General features: G+C 35.1%; 1 protein-coding gene across 1 annotated transcript in view; it reads right to left on the bottom strand.

Annotated features, from left to right (window-relative positions):
• The window catches only part of nav2b (neuron navigator 2b), a 131,182-nt gene extending 120,497 nt beyond the window's left edge, over positions 1 to 10,685 (bottom strand). The window contains 4 exon segments of the mRNA XM_056451251.1: positions 433 to 505; positions 2,068 to 2,120; positions 2,566 to 2,683; positions 10,418 to 10,685. Of these exon segments, the coding sequence (XP_056307226.1) occupies positions 433 to 505; positions 2,068 to 2,120; positions 2,566 to 2,683; positions 10,418 to 10,642 (469 nt within the window). The 5' untranslated portion in view covers positions 10,643 to 10,685.
• Between the last annotated feature and the right edge of the window lie 12,183 nt (positions 10,686 to 22,868).

Here is a 22,868-nt window from a genome sequence, read left to right as displayed (position 1 = left end):
TCTGTTCAATACAGCACGAGCTGCAGTTGAAGGCTGCGCAGAGCTAAGTCACCTGATATTAAGCGAGTGCCGCGAGCAGCCGAAAACATTTGGATATTTTTGTAGAAAAGACCTTTTGTTTGAGCCATTTGTTTGGTGTGGTTGAGCTTGTTTATGTTCACTGATTAAAAAAAAAGAGTCAATTAAAGCTGAAATTAAATTTGTTCAAAATATATGTGAAGATTTCTTTTAGAAGATTTGACCACTCAATTCATATGGATTTAATTTTCTGAAATGCAGGCTTTGAAAAGAGGGGAAAGCAATCTGATTTACTGCAAGATATCTTCATTCGTGCCTTAAAGATGAACAAAGCTCTTGTGGGTTTGCAATGACATGAGAGTGAGGGATGACAGAACATTTTCCTTTGGGTTAAATTGACACTTTAAGACTCACCTTCAGCACAAAGTCCCTTTATATTCACTCCTTTAGCAGCCAGGAAACCCAGACAGGCATCAATGTTCTCAATCTGAGAGAGGAACATGGACAAAAATAAAGAGAATGCATTTCAAATCAAGCCTAATAACCCTCTGTTTAAGTGTTGCTTGGAAAATTTAGCCCACCATGGCTTGTTTGTACGCTATACTCAGGTGTAGAAGAAACATAAACCCAGCAGATGGTGCTCAATTGGGGAGATTTGTGGTTTTCAACCCTGTGGGTCTGTCCTGTGGTGTTTCTGTGACATTACAATGTATATCCTGAGCGAGACATGGCGAGACGATGGGCTGCTGCACCCTGATTTACACCAGGGGTTTAAGGTCAACAAGACCTGCCACTGTCCTCAAAGAGATGGATTCTTAAAGGGACAGTTCACCCAATTATTTATTTGGGTGAATTTATTTAGTTATATTTGGAGTGATGTATGTTTGACTTAAATGGAAGATTTTAACAGGCGTTTAGTTATTATTATTATTTTAAATATATAATTTAATGAGATCAAATTTATACTGAAACACTTTTTTTTTTGTTTCTATAATGTAATATCAGCATCAAGTCAAGAACCAAAATTTCACATAAAATAAAATCAACATATTATAAAATAAAAGAAATAAAATAAAATAATAAGAAATAGAATATGATATACTATATATATATTATATATATATATATATATATATATATATATAGTATATATATATATATATATATATATATATATATATAATGTAACATAATATAAAAATAAATAAAATAAATAAATATAAATAAATAAAACAAAACAAAAATGAAACTAAATAAAATAAAACATATTATGATATAAAATAAATAACATATTAATAAAAACAGAAAAAAATAAAACAAATAATATAATGTTATTTGTTATAAAAATAAGAATAAAATAAAATAAAACAAAAAAAAAATGAAATGAAATAAAATAAAACATTTTAGGATATCAAAAATAAATAAAATAAAATAATAAGAAACAATAAACAAAAAATTAATATATAATAAACATAATATAAAAAATTAAATAAATAATAAGAAACAAAAAAAATAAAAATAATACAATATAATGTAATATAATACAATATAAAATAAAATAAATTAAAATAAGAAGAAAATAAAAATGACACAAAACAAAAATGAAACTAAATAAAATAAAACATATGATATAAAAAGAAATAAAATAAAATGATAAGAAACAGTAAAGAATTATAAAATTAATAATATTATATAATGTATATAATATAATATAAAAAGAAATAAAATAAAATAATAAAATAAAAATAAAACAAAACAAAAACTAAACTAAATAAAATAAAACATATTGTGGTAAATAAGAAATAAAATAAAATAATAAGTAACAATAGACAAAAAAAAAATATATATATATAAAGAAATAATAAGAAACAAAAAAGAAAAAGAAATAACAAAACACAAAACAAAATAAAATAAATATTTTTGCTTTAAGTTTTAAAATCACTTAATTTTTCATCCTTTTTGGAGGCTTTTTATATCGTTTTTTGAACTAAAGAAAGTTCAAAACATAACATAACAAAACACAACAAAAGATTTTGATTTTAGTCTCACCATTTCAGAGCGACTCTCTGGAAATCCGTTGATATCTGCAATCTTCTCATTTGCTGAATAAAATGCAGAAAACAGAGACATTTAATTAAAGCAACAATATTTTCCACCTGTTACTTGGTTTCATAAATACATTGTGGTGTGGTCTTTTGTATTTACAACAGAAATGAGAACAGGAATGCATAACCTCCTCTGGCATATGTTTATTTTATTTTGGCTTATTAAAATGTTCACAACTCAGTTTGTAGCCCCATAAACCACCCACAAATTGCCCCTTTTCAGAAACAGATCCCATAAAACACATTCAAAGTAATAAAGGTGGTGAGTTTCTGTTATGCTCGTGTGTGTGTCCATTGCTTTCCTCCTTCTCTCCCTCCTCATTATGGTGAAAAATGACTGGTAGAGGCGAGTAAAATTGCAGGTTTTATGTATTCTTTTCATCTGAGGGAAGAAGAAGGGTTTCTTGAAATATGGAAAATTATTTTATAACTTTAATCTTACCTACAACCTGAATGATTTCTGCCAGCAAAACGCCATCTGCAACATCCTGCTGGAGGTCTTTAATCAGGCGTTTGTGTCCGGATTTGGCGAGGTAGTGGTTTGCCCAATCTGTATAAATCTGTTCAGGCAAAGAAAAACAGACAGCGACGGATTGAGGAAAAAACACTTAACATCCAGCTCTGGGTTTGAAACTTATATGGATGAAAGACAAATGACCACATTGTGGTCCATCAGCTACCATTTACATATTAGAGTGCAGACAGAGAAATTTATAAAGAAAACGTCTGGAATAGTCTGGTCGTACAAATAATTGCAAAAAAAAAAAAAAAAAAGTCTAAAAAATTATAAATAAAATAAAAAAATGAATATATATATATATATATATATATATATATATATATATACACACATACATGGTTTCCGCTACATTCATCCTGCTACATTACAGCTTCTCATTTAAAACATTTAATTTTTTTAATAGCGGGTGATAATCGCACCAAAACGTATTAAAGGGTAAGTGAATTATAAGGGTAATTATAAGGGTAAGTGAATTGGAGACATACATAAACGCACTAAATCGCACTTCAGCAGCGTTTATTTGAAAGCACACAAGAAGATCTGCGCTGTCTTAAATCGGCTTATATTTGAGGGGGCGTGCATGCTCGTAGATCCGCATGCTCGTAGGCTATTACATAAATGCGATCTCGACTTCTAATACTGCGCTCACGACATTTGTCATTGAAATAACACCACAGGTAGTTCAGTGTTTATATCTGAACTATAAACTGTTCTCCCAGTACTTAGGTGTTATTTTGTTGTTTGTAACAAACTGAAAAAGTGTAAAAACTGAATCTCTCTTGATCAAACTCAGATTTGAATGCAGTGCTTCGAAGAATTAATAAACATATGCAAATCATTATTATTTATCATTGATGTTACACGGGTTTGAATTGAGGTCACGATCTTTTAATGTTTAACTCTGCAGCTTTACACTGAAGGCATTAATGCAGGCTAAACATACAGTGACAGAAAACATTCAAATCCATTGATAAGAACGCATTGAGGTCACACCACAACTTTTTCTGTCCTCATTATATTTTACAGGGAAGCCAAAATGCTTTCATACACTTATTTGAATAATGTGAGAGGCGATCTCACTGCAATAGTTATAAATGTTGGATTAACCTACAGGTTCAAAAAAAATATTAATGCGCGGGTCACGTGTGTTCCGAACTGTTGGCTGTGATCCGTACTACACCCCTACTAACTTGCATAATTAACCTAGTTACAGTAAGTCTTTAAAGTACACATTAAGCTGAATAGTAGTATCTTAAAAAAATAATAAATAATTAAATAAAATAAAAAAATAATTCGGAGGGCTAATACTAAATTAGATCAGGTCTTAGATCAAATGTTATAATCTGTGTTCTTTAAATATTCAAAGATTGTACCTGCAATTTAGCAATTCTCTATTTAAGATTTATAACCAAGTTTAAAAGAGTACAATGTGAGGAGTGGAAAACAGCCTTATAATGGAGTCCTTGACTTTGTTTTAATGGCAACTTCCAAACACAAAACTAAAAACAGACATTTAACAAACTTGTAACTCCAATCGTCACGTTGTTTTACAGGCCAGTCAACTGTGTCAACCTAGTCCTTGTACCAAAACACATTCTGCGCCTTTTTCGTTAAAGTGAAGCATTTTCCGGCACCGAGGCCAATACAAAGAAGGACATAGGTGCAGTTTAAGGGCACAGTAGTATATTAGTAGCAGTGTTTGCAAAAGAGTGCCCACTACTGGCCTCTGGGATTGGTGTGTGTGGCGTCCATATGGCCAAATGCCCACCTGCAGTGCGGCTCACCACTGCTAATGGAGCACTGTAGTAAAACCTCTATGTGTGTGTGTGTGTGTGTGCCGTAATTACAGGCCAACTGGCTGAGCTTTTCATTCTACACCGCCACATGAAGAACTTGGCTTTTCGCTTCCTTCGTGGCTCTACTGGACGTATGAAGTTATATAAACACATGTACGCACACACGCGTAGATGTAAACGTACAAAGCGCTGCTGCGGACATTGCGACTTTCCACCGACGATTTGCTTTGACCAGGTCAGCAGGTCTATTCTTACTAGGCATAATATTTTTAACATGCTAAAGTATAAACACATGAGCCTGCAGCGGGAGGCTCTGAAAACAGAAGGTATGATGGTGGTAATAATGGTGAGATGGAAATATGAATTGAAACACGTATTGTGGCACAGTGTTATTTCTGCATCAACCCTGCAGTTGGTGCAGATCAAGTCAGAGTGGAATATGGACACAACAAAGTTTGAAACTAAAAATAATTAGAACTTTACTTTTTAAATAAATATACACTTGGTAAACCTTAATTTGCTTGATATTTTCTCTGTTTGATATTTAATGCAATAAAAAATAAAACATTTTTTAAATGTCTGAATTCGTTTCCTTCCTTCCTTTTTGGTTCCCAATGTCCCAATGTAAACAGATCGAAATTCAAGTTAAAATGCTACAAAAATCAGACATTGCAATATTTTTTTATGCAATATATATTGGGATATGAATATAACTTCACCAGATGATTTCAAAAGCTCTATTTGGAAATATTTCATCCATTTAGATTTAGATTTGGGATGATCAAGTCTTTTTCTAAGCATTGCATTTGCATAAATGATAATAAATTACAAGCATACAGTATATAAATACAACAAAAATTGTATTGAAATTGAACAATGAAACATAAAATAACAGAGTCATCATTGTATAAACAACTAAAAAAAGAATAATATTTATAATATTCATCGAATTCTGCGATGTGACTATAGCGGATACACACATTGGGATATCGATGCTCAAACGATATATTGTACAGCCCTATTTCAGCATTATACAATGATATAATATTACAGTATATAACATAATTAGGGGCAATACGGTGGCTCAGTGGTTACCACTGTCACCTCACAGCAAGAAGTTCACTGGTTCGAGTACCACCTGGGGCAGTTGGCATTACTCTGTGGAGTTTGCATTCATTTGTTTCTCCCTGTGTTGCCGTGGGTTTCCTCCGGGTGCTCCGGTTTCCCCCACAGTCCAAAGACATGCGCTATAGGTAATTTGAATAAACTAAATTGGCCATAGTATATTTGTGTGAATGAGTGTGTATCGATGTTTCCACATACTGGGTTACATCCACTGTGTAAAACATGTACTGGATAAGTTGGCGTTTTTTCCACTGTGGCAGCCCCTAATGAATAAACGGACTAAGCTGAAGGAAAGAGAACGAATGAATAACGCAATTAGCACCCTGTATGGAAGGCTATTTCTGCCATAGACTTGATGCGAGATTTGTGTGAGAAAAAGCATATTTGCGAGATATAAAATTATATATATCGAATGTATAAAGTAGCAATTATGTGTATAAAAGTCTTTATTTGTAACAAATTAGTCAAACGGAAAATTGAAGTTGTATGAAGTGTAAGTTGCAGTACATGCAAAAGTGATTTTTGCTGCTTGTTCAAAATCCTTATTTAAAATAAGCTGAAACGACACAATTCTTGAGGGTTTTTTTGGAACAACGTAATTGTTTTATGTTCAATCCATTTACATTTGTAAAAATGATTAAGTTAACTTAATCGATTTGTGTTGAGACAACATGAACGAATTGTGTGGAACCCAGCATTTTATTACAGTGTACACTGTAAAAATCCCATGGTTCCATACAATCAATTTGTGTTGGGACTACATAAAGGAATTAAGTTAACTTGTTAGTTTTTACAAATTTAGGCGGATTGAACAAAACAATTACGTTGTTTAAAAAAAACCTAGAGAAATGTGTTGTTTCAGCTCATTTTAAATAAGGAGTTTGAACAAACAGCAAGCATAATTTTTTGAGTGTATAAGTTGCAATTATGAGGATAAAAGTCATAGTTGTGATTTCAACTGTGAGATATAGGGCTCTATTTTGACAATCAATGCGCAAAGTGCAAAGCGCAGGGCGCAAAAACATTAAAGGCATGTCAGAATCCACTTTTGCTATTTAAAGGATGAAAAAATCCGCTTTGCGCCACGGTGCATGGTCTAAAAGGGTTGAGCTTATTTTCTTAATGAGTTATAGGTGTGTTTTGAGAATAAACCAATCAGAGTCTCATCTCCCATTCCCTTTAAGAGTCAGTTGCGTCATGCCATAGCGCATTTGCTATTTACATGGCGGACTTTGTAAGTGGAAAAACTGAACACTTCACTAAAGAGAAAACAGTTAAACAGAGCATCTACAGCGTGAGAATGAGAGATGAGCATTTTTACTTTCACTTTCATTCTCGTGGATAGGGAAACATGTTGTACGCACAGACATCCATTAGCCTACATTATTAATTTCGTTTGTTAAGCGCAAAGATTTGTTTCAAAACTATTTCTAAATTCAGTTCTAATTACCAGCAAACGAATAAATGAACAATAATAACGAAGTGTGGTCAAAAAACTGAGTTATATCCTAATACACATGCTATGCCCCATATGGTCTAAAACCTGACAGGGGGACAAATCTAAGCTTGTTTTTAATTAAACCATGATAAATATGCATATAATAAATAATACTGCTAATAATAATAACATTATACAAAAGCAAATTGTTATGTATAAACTGAAAAAAGCCCCCCGAGATGAAGAAGGCATGAAAGTATGGTTTTTATATTTATGTAGGCTAGAAAATAATATGTTTTGTAATATTTTAATCCTTTAATTTTTTTTTCATTTGTAAAGATATTTGCGTATTTCTGTACATGTATTAAGCAATGTGTAAGCGAGGTGCACAACTAACGCGCTCTGCGCTGGACAATAGACCAGCTTTGATCTGATCTATTGAATTGTCTATTTAAGTTCCTCAAAATAGCAACGCGCCAGCAATGCGCCCTTAATACGCCCCCTTTTTTAGACCAGAATACCTATGGGTGCACATATGAGCGCAAATGCATTTCCTATTTAAACAGCGTGGCGCAAAACCTCAAAACGACTCTTGCACCGAGCTGAAACTAGCAAACAACAATTGCGTTGCGCCCTGCGCCGCATTGCGCCGGGTGTATGATAGGGCCTAATAAGTCTCATTGTGAGATATCAAGGCACAATTACTAGAAACAAAGTCACAAAGCAGGATACATTCATTCATTTTCCTTTGGCTAAGTATCTTATTTATCAGGGGTCTCAACAGAGGAATGAACCGCCAACTATTCCAGCATATGTTAGCCGCAACTCAGTACTGGGAAACACCCATACACTCTCACATTCACACATGCACTCATACACTACACTATGACCAATTTTGTTTACCCAATTCACCTATAGTGCATGTCTTTGGACTGTGGGGGAAAACGGAACACCTGGAGGAAACCCACACGAACAAGGGGAGAATAGGCAAACTCCACACAGAAATGCCAACTGACCCAGCTGAGGCTCAAACCAGTAACCTTTTTGCTAATTACTGAGCCATTGCAGGATATATCCACAAATTCATGAGACAAGGTCGTAATTGTGAAATATAAAGACATATCGCAATATATATAGATGTAGTTGTAAGATCTTATGTTGCAACTTCCAGAAGCTAAGTCAATTGTGAGATATAGCCAAAATGTCAAAGCCGTAAATATGGCATACAAACACTGCGATATGTCACAATTCACAAGTCACAATTACAGGAAATAAAGTGACATTGCAGAATAAACAGCCATAATTACAAAAAAACCTGGCGACACGGTTGCTAAGTGGTTAGCACCATTGCCTCACAACAAGAAGGTCGCTGGTTTGAGCGCCAGCTGGGTCAGTTGGCATTTCTGTGTGGAGTTTGCATGTTTCCCCCATGTTCGCGTGGATTTCCTCTGGGTGCTCCGGTTTCCCTCACACTCCAAAGACATGCATGCGGAATAGGTGAAATGAATAAACTAAATTGGCAGTGGTGTATGAGTGTGGATGAGTGTTTATGGATGTTTCCCAGTACTCGGTTGCAGCTGGAATGGCATCCGCTGTGTAAAACATATGCTGGATAAGTTGGCTGTTCATTCCTCTGTGGCAACCCCTGATGAATAAATGGACTAAGCCGAAGGAATTAGGAATGATTGAACTACAAAAAACAAAGTCGTAATTGTAAGAAATAAATGTGCAATTATGAGAAAATCGTAGCTGTAAGATACAAGTTGCAAAAATGATCAAATAAAGTTTCCGCAAGTAAATAAGTCAAAACTACAAAAAGACAAAGTTATCAATGTGTTAAAAATTCACAATGATGGTAAAGTCGCAAATGCAATATAAAGTGCGATTCAAATTTGAAATTTGTGAAATATGATGGCTTAAGCAAAAACCTAAAGATAAAGTTTCAATTCTGAAAATTGAAGTTGCAATTGTACAATATAGCTGTAAATGTCAAAATGTCAATAGCAAGTGTCGCAATGGCAAGATACAAACACATTACAAGATATAAAGTCACAATTACAAGAAACAAAGTCGTAATTAATAAAGCAATTGTAGATGTAAGATGCAAAGTTGCAACAACTTTATTGAATAAAGTTGCAACTGGTAAATAAGTCACAACATAAAAAAATATTAAAAGTCATAGATGCGAGATATAAAGTTTACAACTATAATAAAGTCCTGATTGTGATATAAAAAAATTATATATATGTGAAAAAATAAGTCAACACAAGTACACGAAACAAAGTTGCAATTTTGAAAGTCTAAATTGTGAGATTCCTGTAAATGTCAAATGTCAAATTTGTAATAACAAGATATAAGCACTTTTAAAGATATAAAGTCGCTTTTACAGGAAAAAGTCACTTTGCAAGACGTCAAATCTGAAAGTTTGAAAAACAAAGTCAAAAATGTTATATGTATAATCAACTTACAATATATAGCTATAACTGCAAAAAAAGTCACACTGACAAATATAAAAGTCGCAACTTTAGAAACAGAGTCGAAAGATATAAAGACAAACTGCAACAACGTAACAATTACAAGAAACTAGGTCACACTGACAAGTTACAAGACACAAGATACATTTAAAATATAAAGCGACAAGTTCAAGTAACTTTGCAGGAATTGCTGGATTTAAGAGTAGGAAGTAGAAACTACTGTTTTGAAAAACTACAATAAAATGTTGTAGTGTAGTTATAAAAACACACAATGAGATATGAACATGCAAAGCGAGATTTAAAGCTGCTACTACAGTAAACAAATTGCAAGATTTAATAGTCGGAGGTAAAAGAAACAAATCACGCAGGGGACGAAACTACTATTTAAAAAAAATTCAATAAAATGTTGTAGTGTAGTTATAAAAACACACAATGAGATATAAAAGTTACAATTATAAGTCCCAAAGTCACAAGCGTGTAAACTAAGCTAACATTTAGCAATCATACAACATCACACTGCAATGCAGAGTTGCAAAAAAAGTCGGAACTGATTCATAACGTGTCAAAAATCTTCCTAGAAACAAAGCCACTTTGAGATATGAAGTCAAAGCTTTAACTTGCATTTATAAGGAACTAGATCTAACTTTTAAGTTCTAATATGAGATATACAGCAGTCGACATTAGAAGTGAATCAAAACCGTTCTTAAAAAATGTCCTACGGCAAGAATGGGTGTTGTTCAATTGCTTCAGGACAACTTTGATGAAAGGATTTGGATACGCTTCAAATGTCAACTGATTTATATTGATGAAACAAGCAAAAACTACAAGCTATTGTATATATCACTACATCTCGTTTAAAGTAAGAATAAAAAGCTCATCTAATAGCACAAGAATCGATATAACCACAAAGTCACACACAAATGAAGCATCAGCGTTCCAACCTGAGGGTCTCCTGAGGTTTCTTTGGCGGTCTGGTACTTTCTCAGTAAGGTTGCACTGCCTTGACTCCTGTAGATGGGAGACTTCAGGGGGATTAGGCTGGTTTGCATGGGCTTCAGAGATCCATTCTGGTGGGCTACTACCCTAGCTGGAATGGGCAGCGTGGTGCCATGAACAGGTTTGGGCAATCCCGACTTCATCTTGGAGGCAACTAAAATAGCAGGCATCTTCTAATGCTTTTACATTCAACCACGCGCACACTGGCACAAAGATCCAGAAGGCTTGGAGAAACCACACACGCTGACTTAACAGCTGGAGCGATGGGAAGCACATCCACAAACTCGCATTCATGCAGCACTGCCGCACAGACGTCTAGCTAAACCTTCTAATAATGTGATTTTCCCATGACAATCGGCCAAATCCTTCCCCGTCATCAGCATCTTCTGTGTTTTTTTCTTGTCCAATGAAGCTGCAGTCCGCGTAGGACTCCGCCTGCCACCTGCTACTAGTTCCACAGAGTTGCCCGATATAGAAAGAACACACTCCGGCGGGCAGAAATCACAGATAAGTGGGGAAAGGCAAGGATGCAATTTGTTGTCAGAGGAGAAGAAACCTACAGTTTGCACATGGACAGCCTCCAGATGCAGTGGCAGGGAGGCATGACTATCAAGCTTGAGAAGGATTAACAAGCCATTCGTGAGACAGCAGATGTGTCTTACAAGGAAACTCGATGCTAACACCCCTGGGTGACAGACTAATCAGCTATAATGTCATGATGGCCGCTTGCCAACTTTAAATATTTATGGAACCACAAACCATTAATGAAATTACTTAATATATGCAGTTATGTATTTTTATTTTGTATGAGAAAGACAGTTTTATTCTATCAAAAGTATTATAAATACATATTATTTATGATGTAGGGAAGTATTACCTGGAAAATATTAAGTTCACAATTTTCTCTACCAACTATTTGAGAGCATAAAAATTAGAATATAAAACTAGGGCTGTCAACACTTTGAAATATGTGTTATTAATCTCATGATAATCAAAGTAGCATATATTTATAGTATAACTTTCTTTTATAAAATAAATATTTAAAATAATTTGAATATAGATTATAATATTTAAATTGAAATGGAAAAATAAGTCAACTCTCCCACACTAATTTTGCTCCAAATATTTCATAAATATCTGTGCAGTTACAACTTTACAAGTACAACTAATTGAGGCAAAAGGCTAAGGAGATTTGTTTGTTCTTGTTGTCATCTCAACAACGCAATTTACCCACTAGCAAAACAGCTATAAATCTATTAAAATCAGCCAAAGATCAAAACTGCCTTGAAGCCAGTGCAGTTAAAGTGATGCAGTTTTACCATCATTTAAAAGTTAAGCTTCATTCGCCCTGTTTTTTAGGAAGTCGCAGCATTCCCATGCCCGGTTGCATTTCTAACGGCATGCTGAGAGAGCGAGTGTTTGGCTATTCACGCAGCCCCGAGCCGAGGCTTTGGGAGGATGAAATTCTGTTGGAGCAGCAGTTTTGAGTGTCTGCAGATTGAACCCAATAATCCCTGTGGGGACGAGTGAAACTGCCTTTCTGCAGCCTGGCACTGATGCAATTGTTTTCTCTCAGAACCAGTGTCCACTGACTCCAAAACTATGTTGAATGTGCAAAACTGGATATGATGCCAGTCTAGCACTTGAAAAACTAAAAAACTAACTACTGCTGAACAGACACAGTACATGTCAGACAATGTTCCTTATAAACAGAGCCATGAAAATAGATTGTATTATAAACTCAACAGGTGCAAAAATGTGTTGATTAATGTGTTACCAAGCCTCCCAAATGCACCAAAACACCAGTTGAACAAAACAACGCACCAATGCTGGATACTCATTCTAGTCATTTAAGTTTTTAAAGGCAGACCAGTTAATACTATAGATACTACTCAAACTTTGTGATTACTACACCACCAATTACTCTTCTACTGCTTGAACAAGCATGCCGGCCAAAGCAAGAACTCTACAAGACCCCTAAAGGTGCTCTGTGGTATCTAAGACCAATATTTTATCAGCAAATCCTTTAAGTCCTGTAGGATTTCACTTGTTGTTCCTGAACAACCCACAGATGCTCAACTGAATTGAGATCTGTGGAAATTAGAGACTATAGGGCAGCCATTGAAATCATCCTGTTCTTGAAACCATGAACAATGTGTACAGTGTGGTATTATCCTGCTGACAGAGACCACTTCCAGCTGTCTTGAAGGGGTGTAATTCGTCTGCAACCACTTTTAGTTAAGTAGAGCGTGTCAAATTTGCATTGACACGAAAGGCCGGACCCTGGGTTTCCCGTCAGAACATTGTGGCTATAGAGCATCAAACTCTCTTTACCTTGCTTGGCTCTGACCAATCAGGATAGCTTCTGTATAACTTTTGAATTGATATAATCCAATTTTATATTTATATTTTATATTTTAGCAGCAAATCCTTTAAGTTTTTATCCTTCAAATAAAAATTCATTATACTGGGGCATTAGGACCCACACAGACCGCAGCAACCTAGCTTCCGCATGTGGTCTCCCATCCAGGTACTGACCGGATACAGCCCTGCTTAGCTTTAGTGGACGACCATGTAAGAGTTGCAGATAGCTAGCTGCCACTAGCTAGCTGCCAATGCACAAGCCAGGTTAATTCCGAGATAATACCAACTTTTCCACTGTCGAGACAGGTCTTTCATTAGGCCAGTTGGGGCCAAAAGCCTGGAGGGCCAGTAGCTCTAAGTATGCCCCGGATCAAAAGTTAAATCAGAATGACACAGGTAAACTATATCATTGCATCATCACAAAACAATCAAGATGGGAGACAACAAATGACTGTACTGCTGTCACTGTACAGCTAAAATTATATATCTATATACACTACCTGACAAAAGTCTTGTCGTCAACCCCAGTTGTAATAGCAAAGTTGATCATTTGATAAATTTTTAATAAATCATTGATACATTTTTCCGATGAATCATCAGTTGAACTGCATCCCAATCATCACACATACAGCAGAAGACCTAGTGGAACTAAGATTCTCACGGGATTCAGTCAAGTTTGGTGAAGGAAAAATCATGGTTTGGGGTTACTGTCAGTATGGGGATGTGCAAGAGATCTGCAGAGTGCATGGCAACATCAACAGCCTGAGGTATCAAGACATTTGTGCTGCCCATTACATTACAAACCACAGGAGAGGGCAAATTCTTCAGCAGGATAGGGCTCCTTCTTATACAGCCTTTATATCAAAGTTCCTGAAAGGTCAAGGTGCTTCAATATTGGCCAGCCCAGTCACCAGACATCAACATTATTGAGCATGCTTGGGGTAAAATGAAGGAGGAGGCATTAAAGATGAATCCAAATAATCTTGATGAACTCTGGGAGTCCTGCAAGAACGCTTTCCATTCCAGATGACTTTATTAATAAGTGATTTGAGTCATTGCAGAGATGTATGGATGCAGTCCTCCAAGCTCATGGGAGTCATACACAATATTAATTCTTTTTCCACTGCACCATGACTTTATATTCTATACTGTACATTATTTCTGTTAAGTTATAATACTTTTGTCTAAGCAAAGTCAGACCTTATTGTCCTAATTAAATAATTTAAAATCAAGGCATGATCATAATTTATTTTGGTAAAATAAGCATAATCAAGAGGCCCTTGCCTTTTGATATAAGCCACTTCTGATACCAAAAGATCAACTAGAATTTTTTATTATTATTATTTGTTAGTTATTATTTGTTGTTCCTAAAACTTGGATAAGCGACAAGACTTTTGTCAGGTATTGTATACACACAAATTTGTTTTCATTTATTATTATTGTTGTTTATTCTGACTGTAACATTAGTTGGCATCATGTCCTGAATGTTCTCTCTAATAATGGAGGGGCAATGACCCAGCCCACCCTCCATAATATCAAAGTACTTGAATTTTATTCTGAGCACCGCTTAGACCAGGGGTGGGCAAACTCGGTCCTGGAGGGCCAGTGTCCTGCACAGTTTAGCTTCAACACTAATCAAACACACCTGAACATGCTAATCAATGTCTTCAAGATCACTAGAAATCTATAAGCAGGTGTGTTTGATTAGAGTTGGAGCTAAACTGTGCAGGACACCGGCCCTCCAGGACCGAGTTTGCCCACCCCTGGCTTAGACCATAGTGAATCTACTGTGCCCAAAACATTTAAAAGTTTTCCCAAACTTGTACAGTTGTACATCTCTATGTCTGCTGCATCCAACCCATTGATAACATTACCTTATTGTTTCCTCATCATGGTTTATTGGTCAAAACAGAACAATCAAATTTCTATTAATGCATCCCAAAACATTCCCCTTTGTCTTCCATCAGTTGTACGAATCAAAAATCAAGCAACAGTGGGAATAAAGCAGAGGCCACTGTAATAAACCTACCGCAGTAATTGTGGGTGGTATTGTAGGTGCAGGTTGCTAGGTTGAGGCTCTGGTAAACACACTTGTGTAACCACAGCACACAGCATGGGATCCTTTTTACAGACCTGTGTTGTTAAACTGGATTTATTTATTGGAACCACAAGAATACTCCTTGAAGGCACACTGCATATTGACGCCAACATCCACAGCAGTAGATGCCCAAAAGTACATGCTCAATCTATTTCACCTACATCTCGTTTTTGAAAAATGAGGTACTGTATGATTTTCCCATTTACATAGAAATGACAAACCTGGAGGAGTAACTAAGAGGTTGCAAGCTTACATCCACATTTTAAACTATGCATAGATGGATGAGATCGAAAAAGTTCCCCCCAGAGATTTCTTATCTTACCTGCTTACATACTATCTTACCTTTGTCTTACTTTAGACAACTTGTCAACAGAAAACTGGTTGTTGTAAAATTTATTAGCCTGAAAAGTTTCACTAATGTGACCAAAGCATTAAAATTAGGCTAAATATTAGACATCGTAAGCAAAAACTTCTGGACATGCAGCTCACTAGATTATGTACAGCATGTTTACATCAAATGTAAGGCCAGAGAAAGTCTATGCACCCCATAGAGGTTATCTAAAACTGAATGTCCAGTTCATTCACCAAAGTTAGGCTTTAAAAAGCCCAAGGCGATCAGCTTATTCCATATGGCCACTTGTTGTGAGTGGACATCTGTCCACTTCACTTCCAATATGTTGCCATGGATAGAGCGTGCCAAGTTTCTTCCTAGGTCATGTCCTGTACCTTAAACTGTCAGGAGAGGTTGGCTTCATGCAGGTCTTGGGATGGACACTGACACTGATTGGCTATTGACACTGAATGCTTAGTTTGCACTGGTTGTCTGGTCATCATAAAACAACAACAACAACAACAACAACAACAAGTCAATCATCTGTGGTAAAATTTTAATTTCTGAATGTTGTATAAAACGATTTTGGGCTCCGATTGGTCAAAATAATTGAGGTGAAATGAAAAAAAGAAGAATATATTTCTCATCTCATGCACTGTACAGTATGACAGACCATATGAGAAAAAAACGATAGATTCCTGATTCCTAACACATATTTTCTAATCACTATGTCAAACAGATTTGGCTAAAGTCAGGTTGGTATGCAGCCTGAACCAGAAAATAAGGTAAATTAACAGGACAACAATATACTAAAAACCTTTACAAAATACTTAAAAACCTTTACAGTACATAAAAAAGAGTTGCAGACAGGCAACAATGTTTCCACAAATGTGCTAAAAATAAAGGATCTCACTTGATTTCCCTTGCAGTTAGCATGTTTTAAAATCAAATCAGTTGTCCAAAGTTTTTGTTTGCAATTTATTTTTGTAATAGAGAAAAATTGAATAAATATAAGAAGATTTATATTTATCTGCATTCACATCAGTTATAAGTTTTAAGTCATTAAACAGTCACGGCAATTAGCAACTTTTTTTTTTATTTAGTGGCTAATTCGACAGGTAGTGATGGCTACATTTTAGTATGAATGGCATTGTATTAATTCATATGAAATAGTCACTTTTAGCCAATACTTCAAATATTTGCTTTTATTCTTCAGATCAGTCTGAAGTTGTCATTATTAGACCAAATTTCCATATCCATGTATCCTGTATTCTGGCAGCTTTTTTATACAAGTTTTTATGGGTCTATGTAAAACAGGTATACACCCCAATGGTTCGTGTAAACAATAAACCCAAGTAATGCCAATATTTTAGATTTTTTTTATCCAAAGTTGACCTGCTATTTACATGCCCTTCCCAACAAAATCATCCCCATCATTCTAGAACAGGTGTATTTATTTTTAAAATAAACTACGATTCATTTACAACATTTCATTGAAACATTTCATTTCAGTTTGCTCTAAATAAAATAAATAAAAAGCAATAAAACAAACAAAAAAAAAGGTTACGTCAAATTAGAAATGATTATCTCTGTGTTAAAGCCGTTCGCCCCAACCCTCTCCATCATTCTCATTCTCCTCTCAGATGAGATGGTGGGCCAAATCAAAGGTTACAATGGGCCAACTTTGACCTGCGGGCCCTACTTTGCCCATCTCTGTTCTAGAATAATTAATACTTTACAAGTCATCCGGTTAAACCTGCATTTCTTTCTATAATATACAGCTGAAGTCAGGAATATTAGCACTACTGTTAAATTTGAATTATTTTATATTTTTCCCCAATTTCAGCTTAATGAAGAGAAGATTATTTTCAACACATTTCTAAACATAATAATTTTAATATCTCATTTCTAATTACTGTTTTTTAATCTTTGCCATGATGACGTTACATAATATTTTACTAGATGTTTTTTAAGATCCTAGTATTCAGCTTAAAGTGCGATTTAAAGACTTAACTAGGTTAATTACGTTAACTAGACATGTTAGAGTAATCATGCAAGTCATTGTATAATAGTGGTTTGTTCTGTAAACAGTTGGAAAAATATATAGCTTAAGGGGTCTAGCAATATTGAAAACTGAAAACTGCTTTTATTCTAGCTGAAATAACTTTCTCCAGAAGAAAAAATATTATAGGATATTATATTTATTCCTATTATATGATATTATATTTATTCAAATATTATTCCTTTCTTTGTTAAACATCATTTGGGAAATATTTGAAAAAGAAAAAAATACAAGAGGGATAATAATTTGGATTTTAACTATATAGAAGAAATAATTTTTTGGGCTTGTTTTTATCAACCTTTATAAAAGCAGTCAGTTATATTCATGTAAGAAACTTGAACCGAAGGACATGAGTGGACTACATCAGGCAAAAGTGTGTGCTGGATGTGAAACAGACACTCCACTTCAGCAAATCTCCACATTGCTGGACAGTCACCTTGGGCTATCAGCTAAACTCTGACCGACTGAGATACAATCAGATTCAAAACCATTGACTTTGAGGCTTTTTTAATCTAAATACACACTGTTTCAATTCCTGATAGCAAAAATTGAACTTTAAAAGTAATACTCAAGTATTACTCAAGTAATACTCAAGCATTTTGCATTATTTGCATTGAGTACTATCCCTAACACAAAACTCTACGTTCAGGCACATTGCTGAGCAAATGTCAGCAGCACATGGACAGCGGAAAGCTTGTGCTGAACAGGATACAGTTCCGGAGATAGTGATACACTATCAGCACGGTGACTGATGCCAAAAGTGCCCTGCACTGCAGTTTAAATCCTACTCAGAGACATTCGATCTAGTAGGAAAAAAAGTAATTCATATTTTTTTAAATGAATTATTTCAGGTCAGATTGTCAAATCATAAACATTTCTGAAATGACCTTGCTTCCATTTTTGATTTTGTTCATATATAGTGAAGAATGCCAAAATATTAAATGCCATGACCTTATTGTTGCATTAAATGGCTAAAAATGGCTATTGGTATCTGCTAAGAATGAATTGACATGGAAATTACACGTTGCACAAATTGATACGTTTTTATTTTCATTCATTCTTTCATTTTCTTTTCGGCTTAGTCCCTTTATTAACCCAGGGTCGCCACAGTGGAATGAACCGCCGTTTTTATTTTAAAACTGATAAATATATTTTAAAGCCAATAACTGATATAATGGAGATTATGAAAATACAATTTGTGAATTTCTGCAAAACTGCAGAAAACAAGGAAACTGACAGGAAACTTCTAGATCTTTCTTTTTGCAAAATTCTTTTCTAATTCCAATTCTGATCCTTTTTTCCTCAAGAAAATTCCCATAGCCGGCACCTTTAATGATTAGTAAATTGTAGTGATGTAACGGATCACAAATCTCACGGTTCTGATCACATAATGGTTTTTTAGTCACAAATTGGATCATTTTTCGGATCAGCCAAAAAGGGGAGGAGACAAATGTAATTTGCTTTTCCATTTAATATTAAAAAAACAGTACTGCAAGAAATTTTTGGTTTTAACAAACAGAATTTAGAATGTGTAATTTTATTAAAAAGAAAATGAAGAAAAAAATCAGCTGAATAAAAATTATTCAGTACTGTGAAAAATTCACTGTTACTACCACAATTTCTAATAACGCTAAATGTATAAAGTGTATACTTAGCATAAAATGTATATTTAAATGTATATTTAGTCTCATTTTCAATAAATGATTCAGATATTCACTTATAAAACTTCATGTTTCATTGCTTTATGCTTTAGCATTTCATTGCTTTTTTGCTGCCAACAACTTTCATTTTGAGCGTCGTTAAATACCCATGACGGTGATTTTAATTTTTACTATAAAAATCAGTGGTTATATCGAAACTATAAACTGTTATCCCAGTACTTGACTGTTATTTGACTGTCTAACTTCATTACTAACTCAAGAATAAAGACTCAATCTCTTAGGATTAATAAACATATGCAAATCACCATCATTTATAATTTATGTTGCGTGGGTGTTGAGATCCCGATCTTTTAATGATTAATCGTGCAGCTTACACTAAATGCATGAATGCAGGATAAACAAGTAGTGACGTCATCATTATGTTACAGAAAAAGCCTAAATGCTTTCATACGTGTGATATAAATGACACAAGAGGCAATCTCTCTGTGATGATTATACATTTAAGATTAATCTACAAAAAAAAAATTTAAGTATTAATCTCCAGGTCACATGATACGTTACACCCCTAATAAATTGAATTAAATGACATTACATTAGATATAAACTGAACTTGTAGAAATAACCTACGATTTTTCAGATTACTGAACGCAAAACAATAATATACTGTGTACCACAATTTTTTCCAAAGTTTCCATGTTTGTTACTTGGGATGCACCAAAATGAAAATTCTGGGTCAAAAACAAAAACCAAAAATTATTTGTAATAATAATATATTTAATTATACTAAATTTAATTAAATGTATACAAATTAAATTATAAAGATTTGTTTTTAAAAAAGCACACAAGTTAATAATGTAACCAGATTTTACAGACAGTAAAACTTTATTGAGAGGGAATGAGTCAAGAGGCATCATTTTAAAAGCGCTGCCATCACAGCACAGTAGCGTTATTACTGGAAGCAAGAACAACCATGATGCATAGAAATATCATTTTGGCACGTTATTTAAGCAAGCGGACTTTGCTTTTCAGGTGAGCATGTGCAGTTTGTGCATATGTGTACATAAGCGGAATATCCATTATTCTGAAATTTAACTGCAAATTTAACTTTGGTCAGTGCATCAACAAACTTGTGAGGCACAAGCCATTGAAATGAATGGGTTTCATAGTACAGTGCAGCGCTTTCCACATCCGATGTGAAAGTCACTTCACATCGCGCAGTGATGACAGCTGAAGAAAGAGTGAAACCAGCATGCAGCATAGACTATTTTGCAGCTTATATTTTACCCCATTTTTCCTCCTTTGGGCGAAAATCAAAAATGCCATTATCTGCCAAAAATTTGAAGCATCCCAGTCAGCGCAATAGCCTAGTGGTTAGCGCGTCGACATATGGTGCAGTAGCACATCAGGGCGTCGCGAGTTCGAATCCCGACTCGAGGACATTTCCCTGCCCTACCCCCCTCTCTCTCTCTCCAACTTCGCTTCCTGTCCTAAAAATACTATCCTATCTAATAAAGGCAAAATGGCCAAAAATAAATCTTTAAAAAAATAAATAAATTTGAAGCATCCCTACTTGTTACTAAAGAAGTATTATTCATTCCTTCATCATCCTTTGGCTTAGTCACTTTTTTGTCATGGGTTGCCACAGTGGAATGAACCGCCAACTATTCCAGCATATGTTGCTCTTCCAGCCGCAACCCAGTACTGGGAAACACCCATACACTCTTACATTCACACACACACACACACACACACACGCACACACACACACACACACACACACACACACACACACACACACACACACACACACACACTCACACTCACACTCACACTCATACACTATGGCCAAATTAGTTCATCCGATTTATTTATAGCACATATCTTTAGACTGGGGGAAACCGGAGTACCCGGAGGAAACCCATGCCAACACAGGGAGACCATGCAAACTCCACACAGAAATGGCAATTGGCCCAACTGGGACTCTAGCGACCTTCTTGCTGTGAGGCAAAAGTGCTAAGCCACTTGTCGCCACTAAAGAAAGTATTAAAGATCTTATAATATCTTTTAGTTTTTGCTTCCATTTAATAAAGTCACCATCACAGCGTGTTAAACCTGGAGTTTGACCTAGTAAACTCAGGGTCATTATGGCGGTCTGTTCCACCCCATGCATTTCCTTTCACAAGCTTGGTGAGCGGTAGCAGACGGAGTCTTGGCACTACAGTTTATTCCAATTCTCCAAGCCAATGATTAGATTACAGTTTGCATGTCCAGTCTGCAAACAATCTTGTTACTGGCTTAGATGCAGGAAGATCACACCTTCTGAGGGGATCACAAATACGCTACCATTCATGTCAAATGTCAACAGTGGTGATTCTTCCCACTGAAATGTGATTCGTCCAGTCAGAAAATTAAATAAGAATTGTATTTTTTTGTGCAATATATGTTAATGTACATATAAATAAATAATATAGAGTTTACACAACATTTTAAATAATAGCTCCTTTCACACAGAGATCCTGGTAAAAAAGATTTCCGGAACGACTTTATCGGTAAATTAAAAAAGCACTGTTCACACAGGCATGGACGTTCCGAAAGTTTTCCAGAAAAGACTGTTCACACATCCATACCAAAATACCGGTAAACTCTGACATCATTAACTAAAAATGACATCTAAATGGCTGCGCTTGTATTTGTAAACATTAAAGAGGTAAGGCTTTTGCTGATGGTTTCACATTTATTTAAAGCTTTAGCATTTATGCTGCTGCTTTGTCCCAGACATCCAAAGGCAGAAGCGTGAACCACAGCTAAACATTTACACATGTGACTACATTACAAATTCTATGGATGGATAAGTATTGTGAACAACTTCGATGAAAACATATAGAGGTTTCGCATGTCGAGATGTACATAATATGTGTGTGTGCTGGCGCTCACCGGAGCATGTGTCAGCAACTGAAGCAGAGCTTGAAGGTAAACAAACAACAGTTTATTATAAGCATTTTACCGATAATATTTTACCCAATTGCATTAAAAAGGAGATAGAAACGTTGACTAACATCTAGCAGCTAAACGTGTCTAGAAAAACATTCAAAGGCTTTTATTTTCACAAACAGCATGGATGTTAATGCGTCTGAATGTTCTGATTGGCTGGAGTAGACGTCTCATGTCATCGCTTTCGAAACATAAACGTGCTCTTTCCGGCAACTTTCGTTTTGCATTCACAAAGCTCAGAATTCCGGCAAATTAGTGCTAATGTTACAACTTCTCTTTCCGGAAAATTGCCAGAACGAATTTACCGGTATTTTTTTTTAAAAAGGGCCTGTTCACACATGATCCCTTTCTGTAAATTTGCTGGTAATTTTCCGGAAAGGTCTGTATGTGTGAAAGGGTCTAATGACCCAAAGCCCACCGCCAAAATATCAATAGAGTGGCTTCACAACAACTCGGTGAATGGCCTTGAGTGGCCCAGCCAGAGCCCAGACATAAATTCTATTGAACATCTCTGGAGAGATCTGAAAATGGCTGTACATCGTCGCTTTCAATCAAAACTTTAAAAATAATACAAATAAACTCAACAAATATTTGAGTAAAAAAAGTGTAGAGTTAGTATACTTCATTTACTAAAACTACACTTTTTTTACTCAAACATTTGTTTAGTTTAGTTTTATTTTTTGTTAAACACACCCAAACACACACACACACACACACACACAAAATCTATTTTTAAGAACATAAAAAAATTGATAGCCAATGACCCCTATAGTATTTTTCCTACTAAGGATTTCAGTGGCTACAGGCTTCCAACATTCTTCAAAATTTCTTCTTGTGTCTTTAACAGAATAAATAAACTCAAATAGATTTGGAATTACTTGAGGGTGTG

Source organism: Danio aesculapii, chromosome 25 (assembly GCF_903798145.1).
Source record: "Danio aesculapii chromosome 25, fDanAes4.1, whole genome shotgun sequence".
NCBI lineage: Eukaryota > Metazoa > Chordata > Actinopteri > Cypriniformes > Danionidae > Danio > Danio aesculapii.
The sequence above is the reverse complement of the archived record's forward strand: the minus strand, read 5'-3'. Positions and strand labels throughout refer to the sequence as shown.